Source organism: Cyanistes caeruleus, chromosome 2 (genome assembly GCF_971803275.1).
Source record: "Cyanistes caeruleus chromosome 2, bCyaCae1.hap1.1, whole genome shotgun sequence".
NCBI lineage: Eukaryota > Metazoa > Chordata > Aves > Passeriformes > Paridae > Cyanistes > Cyanistes caeruleus.
The window spans coordinates 21795665-21808016 of NC_141702.1; the positions used below are offsets into that span (position 1 = coordinate 21795665).

General features: G+C 34.7%; 1 protein-coding gene across 4 annotated transcripts in view; it reads right to left on the minus strand.

Moving 5' to 3' along the window:
• The window catches only part of CSMD1 (CUB and Sushi multiple domains 1), a 1072055-nt gene that overhangs the window by 50146 nt on the left and 1009557 nt on the right, over window positions 1–12352 (minus strand). For all 4 annotated transcript variants that reach the window (XM_086876027.1, XM_086876026.1, XM_086876028.1 and 1 more), the window contains exons 51-53: window positions 11615–11809; window positions 9027–9200; window positions 1949–2122 (exon numbers count right to left, since the gene is read on the minus strand). In XM_086876027.1, the coding sequence (XP_086732153.1) occupies window positions 1949–2122; window positions 9027–9200; window positions 11615–11809 (543 nt within the window). The remainder of the gene's footprint in view (window positions 1–1948; window positions 2123–9026; window positions 9201–11614; window positions 11810–12352) is intronic.

The window sequence follows — 12352 nt, forward strand, 5'->3', positions numbered from 1 at the left end:
ACCCCTGCTGTCTCCCCAACATTCCTCCTTCTCACCAGCAGGCTGGGAGTGGTCACAACCTTGCAAGGGGATATGACCAGGGCAGCTGACCAAAGGGATGTCCCATACCATATGATGTTTGCTCAGATATAAGGGCTAAAAGGAAGGAGGACGAAGGGGCAAGGCAGGGTGGCAGTGTGGAAGGAGGGGAGGCATCATCCATTATTTATATGTATGCTTTGGAGCTACCAGTACACATGCTGAAGCCTTCTTTCCTGGGAAGTGACCAGACATTCCTTGTTCATGGGAAGCAGAAAATGAAAATCTTTATTTTCTTTGCTTGCATGTGCAACCATTTCCTTTTGTTTTAGTAAGCTGTCATCTTATTTCCTTCCCCCTGCCTTTCTGAGGAGGGGAGTGAGTAGTTCAGTTGCCACCTGGCATCCAGCCAAGGTCAACCCACCACAGCCATTATTTCTAGTTCAGGCTCCACAATGCTCAGTCAGAAGAATATTTCAGTAGAACATATTTCTAGCACTGGTGAACAGTTTGTTTTCACTTCACATCTCAGAAATAAGAGTCTCATTTGTATGGGAATTTCTTAAATTAATCAAAGGAAAAAAAAAAATACCCTGAAGTTTGGATGCTGACATAAACCAAATAATCTTGTATGGCTTTTTAGTCTGGCAGAGTTCTAAACAAAAGAAAACTATATCATAACGGAAAGCATTAGGCAAACTCTAATAACAGAAACTGATGCCAGTTCTTCTCATAACAGTAAGGATAACATACATTTAGGAAGAAGCAGCCTCCTTCCCCTCCTGTGCCCACCCAGCTTTGCCCCTTTCTTTTGAAAGGATTTTATTCACTGCACAGTCAAATGAATGCACTAATACTAACAATGCTAGTTGTGACGTTTCTCCTTTGAAGAATATAAATCACTTGAAGACATAAATAGGATTTTAAAAGGACAATGACACTTGGCAGATATTTCCTGCCACTGTATACATGTAAAAATTGTCATTTTCCCCTAAGAAAGAAAATACTGAACATTTAGAAATGTAGTATGTATTGAACAGAAATTGTATTGAACAGAAAATGTAACTCTGAACAGCAACAGTAACTTTCTGTGTATACAAGACTTCTGTCTGTATTGCAGACATCGTAAAAAATGCAACACTGAAATAGTTGATATAAATTCTCCATTAAAAATCACAAAAAATATGTATAAAATGGGGCTCTTTAATAAAACTGATATGGAAAGGAAATAAAATCAACTGCAAAGTAAAGTAGCAAAATAAAAAACAGATAAATTGGACTTGACTGATTAAATGGCTGATGGTTCAGAAAATGTCCGATAATCTGCCCCACAGAGAAGGAAAGACTCTACAATTCTAGCATTTAATGATGGGATTTTCAAAAACAGGTTAATTAAGAAAATATTAAAGGTTATAGAAAATATATAATATTTAATATATATATAATATATAATTCTATGCCACCCCTTGCCTTGGTAAATCAATTTGAGGGCGATTTGCAGAAACAGGCAGTTACCATTAGAACTGCACAGATGTACACTAGTCCAGCATTGTCCTCCAAGCAATGAAAACATACAAAGAAATTCTTTACTATTTCACTACTAGTGAAAAAATAGGGGAGAGGCTCAGCAAGCCCATACTTGCCATAACAACTATGCCTGGACAAAGAGAAAGTGATAGATTAAGTTAGACATTTGCAGCCTGCTATTCAAACCCCTTCAGTGTCTTTGCCATCTTGTTTCTGAAACAACAGAAACCAGGAGTTACTGAAAATGTTAAGAAGCCCATAGTAGATTAGAAACTGGATCATAACAACCCCTGTAATTGACAATAGGTTCAATAAATTTCTGACCTGAGCCCAAACACTTTTGACCATCCAATCTGCTGTTAATATAGTAGCAACAATTCAGTGAAGAATTAATTGTACTTACGGACACAAACAGGAGTTTGTCCAGACCACTTGTGGTCCTGTAGGCAAATTCTGACAGATGTACCAACAAGTCGAAAGCCAGGATTACACTGGTAGACTACAGTGTCACGATAACTGAAACCATCTCCACTAATATGACCATTTACAACTGGGTCTGGAGAGCCACAGTGACCAGCTATAATAAAAGCATAACCCATTAAAAATGCGTGTTTTGAAAAGACTCACCAAAATTTATGAGTAAAAAACCAAAATTTCAACTTTCCCTTCAATAAGAAATACATTTAGCGTCAACTTCTGCATTGTGCAGAACAATTTCTCAGGTATAAAACCTACAGATGATGTTTCTTCTACTTATTTGAAAAAGAAAATAATGAAATGGAGAAATGAGAAATTTATTATGAAGTAATAGTAAGGGTTTGAGAGTTAAAGGCTACACTTCTGTGACAAAAAAGTCAGCCTCACTAAGGCACTTCACCAAAATGAAAATTTGGAAATTAGGGTATAAGAAGCAGAAGTAGGGTATTTTTGTTAGTACTGACCAAGTTGCAGAGCAATATAAAGAAAAGCTTACTATAATTTTGAAATGAATATGAATGTATGAGCATTTTCCAGATAGAAGGTATGAACAGGAAGGAATGTCTGCCAGAACTGTTTCCTCCTTATTTCAGCTGCTGTTAAAACATTACAGAATCCATTATTCAGGGATAATAGCAGTCTTGGCAGTGAGGAAGCCAAGTAATGATTTAATTAATTCTGGATTCTTCATTCTGCTTGAAAACAGAGTTGCTGAGCAAAAAACTATTTCTCTTTACTGATTAAGGAGCAGAAAAAAGGGTTTTTTTTGTGGTGACATTGATTAATTACAACTGCAGTAATTTCATCTGAAACTGTGTTAAGTCCTCAGATTTTGAGAGGTGAGGACTGGGACCTAAGGCTCAAGACTGCAGCTACAATGGGTTGTGTGTATGATTGCTTCTCTTGCACACAGCCTGTATCCATCAACAGCAACTTGCTTGTAACTTTTCTTCGAGATTCAATCTCCTTTCTAATAAAGCCCCTTTATTATGCTAGACATTATATTTCATTCACATCTAATGGCTCCTCTAAAACGCTAGAAGGATAAAACTTACACCACTTGATTAGGTTTTTCATACACACAAGATTATTATAAAATCCTAATTGTAGGATTGCTGATGCCTCTAAAAAGATATTGTGGTATTATTCTGCAAATTTGAAGAAGAAAGTATGAATGCAAGCTTTTCACTAGTTATACAGCTACTGTTCCCCTTACAACAGAGAATATGGCAACTGAGGACATTGAAAGTATATTTTTCTCCTTGAAAGGTGTCGTGGAATAATTTATCTTATTGTTCTCCATCCAAATTAGTAATATGATCCCTTTTACCCTTCTCTGTCCTCCAGCTTCACTCAGCCTCTCCTTCAAAAGATACTCCAGACCCTGGCCCCTTAATGGGTCCTTACCCTGAACTTGCTTCATTTTGTAATATCTCTCTTGTATAGAGGAGGACACAAAAACTACACACAATTTTCCACATGAGTGCTGAAGAGGAAATAATAACCATGACCTGCTGACTACATTGGTGCTCATACACTACAGTCTGTGATATTTTTACTGCAAGGCCACACTTTTATTTTTCAGCCAGCCTCTCCACTCAGTCACCTGGGTGCTTTCTGTAAAACCTGTTTTTACCCAGTCTGTTCCAAGAGTACTCAAAATGGCATTATTCTACATTTGTCTTTCCTGAACTTTATAAGCTTTCAGCTGGCCTGTTCCTCCAGATTCTAAAGGTCCCTCTGTCTAGCAGTACTACAATCCACACATCAGTTGTTCTCCCATCATTTCATGCCACCTCAAACTTGCTGCAGCCGCATCCCGGTTTGTTATCCAAGTGACCGACAGAGGCTGGATGGTATTGGCCTTTGTATTCATCCTTATTATCATTGGCTCTTAGTCACACTTCAAATCAAGAAACAATACCCTTAGAGTTTGCTGACTCAGTTAATTTCTATCTATTTTGCAGTCCCCCCATCCAGTCTCTATCTTCTCAATTTGGCTACAAGGATACAGAGGGACACTGTTTCAAAAGTTTTGCTACACCACAGACTGAAAGCAATCTACTGCTGAAATCTACATCTCATGAGACAGTCACTGGAAAAGGCAGTAAAATTATCAAGTTTTGCTTTTGATCCTTCCATCCTGACTGTTCCCAATTAGCTTCTTATTTTCCCTGTGCCTGGAAATAAGTTCCTGATATTTTCTCCCTTTTTTTTTTTTTTCAACGGAGTGAGATGAAATAGAAAGGAATACATTAGGGTTTGTTTTTTTTTTCATTTTCTAGATCTTAATAGTGAAGAATTGAAAAGCAGTAGCTGCACAGAAGACAAACACAGGACCACAGGGAATTTCAAGACAAGAGATAGATGAAATGTGCCACCTGGCATGAAGAAAAATATCATGCACTTTCTCTTAAATGGGGATTTAACAAGTAACTGGACTTATTACGTGTGTCATTTCATTTACAGATCATTCCACCTACAGTATTTAATGATTTTTCAGTGAATTTTGACTCATTTACATTAAGTATTCCAACATATCAAGGACTGAAAGAAAACTGCAACGACACAAAATATATGTAATTTTCTCATCAACTAAAATTAAAGGAAATTAAGAAGGCTGCAAGGGGAATTTTTTAGTAAAATATGCCCTCAAGAATTTAGAAAATTGTTCATTTGGATCAAGGTTGGTCTAGAAGTTTTATACTACATCACCTGGAAAGCAAAATACAAATAATTCTATTTTATTTTAACAAGAATTTCAAATATAAGCCAATATCATAATATTATACTTCAATTTATCTATGAAGTATCAAGTAAAGGATTAGATATCAATTAGGATTAGATTTTACACAACCACAGTCTGCAGTAGCATATTTTTATACTGATAAATTTAAGGCATTATATATATCATAAAATTAAAAGATGGGATGGAGTAAATTATATTTAAGTTTAGAGTTTAAGTATGTCCTGTACTTGTTTATGTGTAGTTTAGCACCTGAAAGGTGAAAAAACACAGGGAAAAATATCTTTTCAGGAAAACACACTGGTCCATAATTAAGTGCCACAGATTTTGTAAATGGACTTTGGCAAATTTAAATGCTTCCAATTTGCCCTATGTCCTAGATGAACCTATGGTCAACCATACACACAAATCATTCAAAAAAAACATAGGTTTTGTGACTTATAGTTGCAAATATTCTTGGAAGGAACAAAGGGAAAGAGACATATTATCAATGGTGGAAGTAAGTGAAATTGAAAGAAAACTTGCCCAACAATTCATATTTATGTTTGCATAACTAATAAAAAAAATACAGGTAATTCTAACGAACTGAAGACTTAGTCTTATATTGAGCCTTAGACTTATTAACTTAAGTCCTTGATTTTAGCTTTCTTTGGAGACAAATAAGGAATTGGCAAACCCTTTCCTAAGATACAGAAATTAGTGTACTCATGTAACCTGAAATCATAAATTAATTCTACACATATCAGTGGGTAACATGGTCTATTTTCATCTATAGCTGTCTTGAATTATATTTATGTAGGTACAGTGTAGATAAAAAGCATCTGTAACTCATAATAGTTCCTTTGAAATGGAAAAGCTCATTCAGAGCTCCCTGGATGTTTGCCTTCTGATTTTCACAGGTTTCAGGTAAGACTTAAGGGCACCTCTGAAACAAATTTGGGGCATTTTGTCCTTGAAATTTAGGGAAATTCAACTAGCAGTATTCACATAATCTAGCTTTAAAATTTAAGAATTTACCTTTCCTGAATTGCTCTTTGGAAGAGCTTACATAGTTCCATTTACCTTGTATTGTATTCTCAGTTGCATCTAAATTAAGTGTCTGATGAACATGGTAATAATAGACCTTATGTGAAAGAGTGTAAGAAGGAAGGGGCTTAGTAGCATAGGTATTTATTGTTTTTCTGCAGCATGCATGGGGTAACTCAAATTTAGACTTTCAGACTCAAAGCCGTATAATATTTTTAGGACTATAGAGCCTGTCTGACTTTGAAATAGCAAAGACTAAGTACTGATTAACCCATGCATTTAACAGTTCTGAGCATAGGGGTTCATTCAACAATGAAAGCAATCAAATAAGAACTAAAGTCCATCTAAGCTTTAGAAAAAGAATAGGGAAGTATCATAAAGCAAGCAATGCTTTTACTACTGTAATAGTTCCTGCAAGAGAACTTGTTTTCTTTACAAGTGGGAACAGATCTGTAAAAATAATTTAAAATTCAGAATGCAGATAGTCAGGTGGGAAAAAAAAAGTTATTAGCTATAAGGAGATAATAGTAATTGATATCAGTTTCAATAGGGATATGTAAAAAACTGAATTAGACAAAATCCACCAAATTACTACTGGAGAAGAAAATAATGACTCAATATAAATTAAATTCAAGCTACGTATATATACATGCACACACATATATATACCTCTATATGTTAGTCCTGTACTGAAAATTCTCCTCCATCTCTATGCTATTTCAATGTAAACTCATGACTACCAGAGACAGTTAGTCTTCTGGGATATTCAGTGTAAATGTTATTTCTCAATAGTAAGAATAGAAGAAAAAAACCTATTTTCCAGCCTTTCATGGGCAAGAGTGATTTATAATTCAAACAGAATCCATTGAGACTTGTGCATTGTTTAGTTTGCATATGTTGGCAGCCAAATTATCCTACATATAGCTTTTCAAAAAAGAAAAGTAGTACATAACCACTAAATACTGTTATTATTGGTCAGATTACAAAATGGTACTTCAGGTTATTCAAAATGAATGAATACTAATACATATCTTTATGCTTGAATTCATTACATGCAGGTGTCAGGAAATACCCTGGCAATGAGTGGTGTAACATACTGGAAAATCCTATAGGGATAATAACTCTATTTTTGCAATAGCGTTTGCATGTTTGGAATGGAAGAAAGGGCTGTGGAAAACTCTTACACATAAAAGTTTTGGGTTATTGGATCTTCACAGTTGCAGTCACAACATATTTAGATGTCAGTCAGCCTCAGTCCAGGGATAACCTGACACCAATAGATGGCTGATGTGTCAGTCACCTAATCTTTAGATACAAACCTTCCATACACTTCCACTGTGGAACTGATTAACTTAAACGTGAAAAAGTAATGCTGTATCATAGCATTCCCTTAAGCAGCACAGCAGTGCAATTTTTTCCTAGGTAAAAAAAGGTTATTTTACTTCTTTGCTGCTCTAAATATGAAAAGAAGTAACAATTAGTGTACTGTGCCTATGCCTATGTCCTATGCTTACACTATCCTATGCTTATTTCCTTCATCACAATATCTTAATACAGCTTATTTCAAATTGAACAATAAAGTGTACAAATATATCAAGACAGAGAAGTGTTCTTCATTTTCATAAAATTTGCCAGTAAAATCTGCATCTTGCTGGGAAGCAACTAATAATGAACTGACATTTAGAAGTTAGGTTAGTTCTGTGAGACAGCCATCATTACTTTTGACCACTTTGTGTCTTAAGAGACAACATAGTATAAAACTATATTCCAAAAAATTGAACTACAAACATTCCTGTTGCAAAATGAAGGAGTAAATCAGGAATACATAATGGAAGGTTATAAGTCTTAATTTTGATCTGAATTACATGATTCTGTGCCATATATTTTTTTCTGATAATATTCTGTCTTTATTTTTCTTTCTGCTGCAGCCTAGTATCTATGAGAAATTGATGTGTTAACTGTTAATAGCTCAAGCATTGCTAAGTTCACTGTAGGACTTTGCCCACTATGGCAAGCTGTATAAAGAAGCCACTGCTGATGTGTGGCCACCAAACCTGTCCCCAAACACTGAATAAGTCTCTGTGAATTCCTGGAAATCTGGACATAAAATTAAGCCACCTGACAAAAGCTTGAGATAAGATAAAGGTGGCTCTATTCCCCAATTATCTTGAGTCTAAGAAGTAAACAAGCCTGGGGAGAAGAATGTATCCACAAGGAAAGCCAACTCAGCAGCTGTGCTAAAAATCAGCTCTGTCTGGGTCCAGCACAGGGAGGCCATAGCCCACAGACTCATTTCTGAGGCCTTCCACCAGGGACTGCACATGATCCACAGTGTTGCAACAGATCCACTGTAAAAGATCCACCACCCAGGAGAGGTGCTTCGACATTCCTATGCACACTTGAATATAAAGATAAGCATGGAATACTATGTGTTCTGCTAAAATGACACAGTGAGGCAGTAGAGAAGAAAGATGTTTTTTATGTGAGGTTGAGCTTGGAAGTGGAAAGCAGAATTCCTCCTTTCCTGAGAGCAACTGAGTACATCCAGCTATAAGGCAAGGAGAAAAATCTGAAAAATGAGGGTAGACAAGGCAAATAACAGATTCCAGAAATAAATATCCTCTTCACAACCAAGAATAAATCCATTGCTGAACATCAAATGTTACAAAAAGAACCTTTTTCTTATATCTGTTTTAGGAGTGTGAACCAATATGAGTGGATCTGAAGAGAGCCAGAGTTGGAGTGAGAATTAATGTCCAAACTATATAAATCTCAGGGTTTGAAAGAGTGATTTGAAAGAGTCTTGGTTTTGTTTCACTTTTGATTGACTTTTGTCTGATTCCCCTGATCAAATGGTCAATATGCTGAATGCTCAATTGTCATTGGAATGCATCAGGAATAGTCCTAATTGAAGACTATCTTGAAGCTCCAAATGCTCCACACACTGCTCCACAAAGAAAAGTGCTGTGAATGTGGATGATTATTTGAGTTACTTAAAAATCATACTGGTTTGAAAATCATTTCAACAACATAAAAAGTAAGTTAATTTCTAATTAAAAGATATATGCTTGTAGAATAGCACAAAATCGTATTCAGTACACAATACTTTCATATTTAAGGTACCTTTATTTTTGATTCAAAAAAGTTGCATGATAAGAGCCAAATTCCAGTGCTTGATACTGTTTAAGAAAAAACCAAAATAAAACAAAGAACAGAAATGTGGGGGTTTTACCTAGGCATTGTGTTTCAGTACCGCTCCAGAGACCATTTGCCAAGCACTCTCTCACATGAGAACCAACCAGTGTGTATCCCGTGTTACAAGTGAATATTGCTGTAGCTCCATACACTGTTAATGTTCCAATCTTATTTCCATTTGGTGGAGATGGTAGACCACCACAGGAGATAACTAGGGGAAAATAAAAGGAACAGAACATTCTGAAATGTGAAAATGTTAATCATAATTTTTTTGACTAGAAGAGAGTACATCACCACGTATATTCTTCAAAAGAAAAACCTAATAGGAATAAATACAAGAGTTGTATTCCACAGAATGGGCTCAAAATTATACTTGATTTAGAAACAGATGTTCTAAATTAAAAAATTCTTTGGGATACCTGCATATCTTGACAGCAGCCAATCCATATTTCTAGTTCTGAAACAAGATAATTGCATGAGTTCCTGAGAAGGTTGTGGTTACATTCCATATGTACATATCCATGGCTACTCCTCAAATACACTTTCCCTGGTAATTTTCAGTGTTGTGTCAGTTTAAAGGTATTATAAATCTTTTTAACATTTAGTACTCTGAATTGTTATGAACATTTTCCTTATTTCCCACTACCATTCATTAGCATATAGTATATATGATATATGATAGTCTGCTTGCTAAAACAATAAATCATCTGGTTTTGCTGGACTAGATTTGACCAATTTTCACATAAACTTTCTGTAGCATCAGCTGTGACTCACAGATATTGCACACCACATGAAAAACTGTCTTTCAAAAATGTATCAAACTAATTTAATCAAAGCCATTCTGTAATTTCTTTTTTTTCTACAAGAGTATATCAATAATATTGCAATTTAAGATGCAGACCAATGTCTTCAAGAGCTTCAACTATATTTACATATTAGTATAAATCATACGTTTACTTTCAATAACATCTTGATCACAACTTCCTATTTGAAATCCCAAGGCCCCACTCTTATATATCTTAAAACATTCGCTATGGAAAACAAAATGGAATTGGTTATAATTTGGATAAAATCAAGTACCAGCTACTGATTACTGAACTAAGTCATAATCAGAAAATTTATGATCACAATTTCTTATGTTCATAATATGCCCAGAGATGAGTAAGAATCATTTTGTCTATGATCAAGTCACATTATTGTAATTTGTGGATTAGCCTAACAATAAAATTTCTAGTTTTAGTGCCATTAATTACATTTATATTAAAAAATAAATCAAACTCCATTTGAAGAGATTGACTCAATAGAATGAACTGCTCTAAACCTATTACAAATGCTTTATTTGCTCTAATTACAGATATTACACTTAAAAATACATAAACTACATGAATAATGAGCTATATCAGTATTTTTAGGCATCTGTTCAGCATACTTTTTTTAAAAAAACCTTACTAATTAGATTTCCCTTAATCCAGAATGACCTCTAATTTGAAGTTTTGCAATTCCTTTAGAGATATTGTGGACAATTAGACATTGGTAAATATACTCTAAATTCCTTATCATCAGTGTTTCAATAACTTTCCTACTGCTTCAGAAAAATAAATAACTAGAATATATATATTTATATATATAAAAAAAAAATTTGTCCTTAGCATGTGAATGACACAGAGAAATTAAACTGTAGACTCCACAAAAATACTCTGCAGTGTGTTTCTGGATCTTAATGATCCACCTCCAAGGGGAATATTACTGAATATCTCTTGGGGAATGAAGTTTGCTATAATTAAATCCTAATCAGTCCTCTAGCAGAGGGAAAAATAATGTACGTTTCTTACAAATTAACCAATATCTCTTCAATCAGAAACTCCCTGTGTTTCTCTGTCTAATACTCTTGGTTAACTGCATCTGATGTAGATCACCTCATTTTTTACTCACATAAAATTTCTGTAATTGTAGAGGGCAGGCAAGAACTATCTTTTCAAAGACTTGTCAGCAGCTGAAGAGTAGCTGCATATTAGGCAGCACATCAAAACTACATTTTTTAGTCTATGTGCACAAACAGAAAGGGACACAATTGCAGTTAACATAATTTCAAAAAATAACATTGTAAAAGAAAAAATGTTTGTTAAGACTTTGGTACTGTAAGCCTTGAAACCTCTGTAATTCCACTGAGACTGCCAAAGTTCTCTAACACTTCAAACATCCAAAGTTAGGATTGATGTAATGTATGGCATTTTTGTATGAAGACCCTATAAATGTTCATATGAATGTTTCTTCAACAGTACAGTTTTAATGCTTCATCCAAGAGGTCAAAGCAATATCATCTTCTAATCTGGAATCTTCTAAAGTAATAACATTCTCTCCTAGTATTTTTCAAATACTTTTGCACCACCCAGTAGAATAAATGCAAATTGATTTCTTGATGCTACTTCAGGCTCTTGTATGAAACATTGTACTTAACAACTCCAACAAGGGGTTGGAATAAATTAATATAAAGTTAATGAAAATTTCACACTTTCTTACTTATTCAAATGTGAGAGCAATATAGTTTATTAAAGCCTTTATTTATAAAAGAAAATATTTGTATTAAAAAGCATAGGATATCCCAAAAACAAGTATGTTCCTTACCCTTACAAGTTGGCTTTTCATTGCCTACACTCCAGGTTCCATTAGGCCTGCACTGTATGAGTCTTTGACCCAATAAATAATATCCAGGACTGCAGCTGAGCATGACTTGAGCTCCATACTCATTCAGTGACCCAGAAATCAGTCTCCAGACAACATGTTCTGACAGAAGAGTCTCTATGCTAGGGCAGGTTACAGCTGTGAAGAAAGGACATGTACATATTAGCATTCTGCCCCTAAATTTCTTTATGGGTATATGTTGTGCCTTACTGCCAGATGTTTCACAATCTAAGACTTAGAATACATAGTCATTTTGGAAAGACAAGTTCTAAGAAAAATAATTCTCATACAGTGATTATTACAAATTGAACTGGAGTTTGTAGTATATTTTCACTTAGCGGATGTAGTGGAACAACAACATACAGTTATGTTCTCTAATGAGATTTATTCAAAGATTTCAGAGACAAAATACATCACAGACTATGGTGGATGTAAAAGGGAAAGCAAATATTGCTATGTAATGTCTGCAAAGCTTGAAGGTCTTAAAACAGGTTGCTATAAAAGCTGCTAGCACACATTGAAATGCTAATTACTATAAAACCATATATTGTGGGTGTACAGGAAAATTAATTCATTCCAGTTTAGAAAACTTTAAAAAACCTGATGATACTTAGGAAGATTTTTGAAGTTATTTCAGTTCTGTTGTTTTTAGTAGTTCATATTTTGTAAGAGAATGCAGTT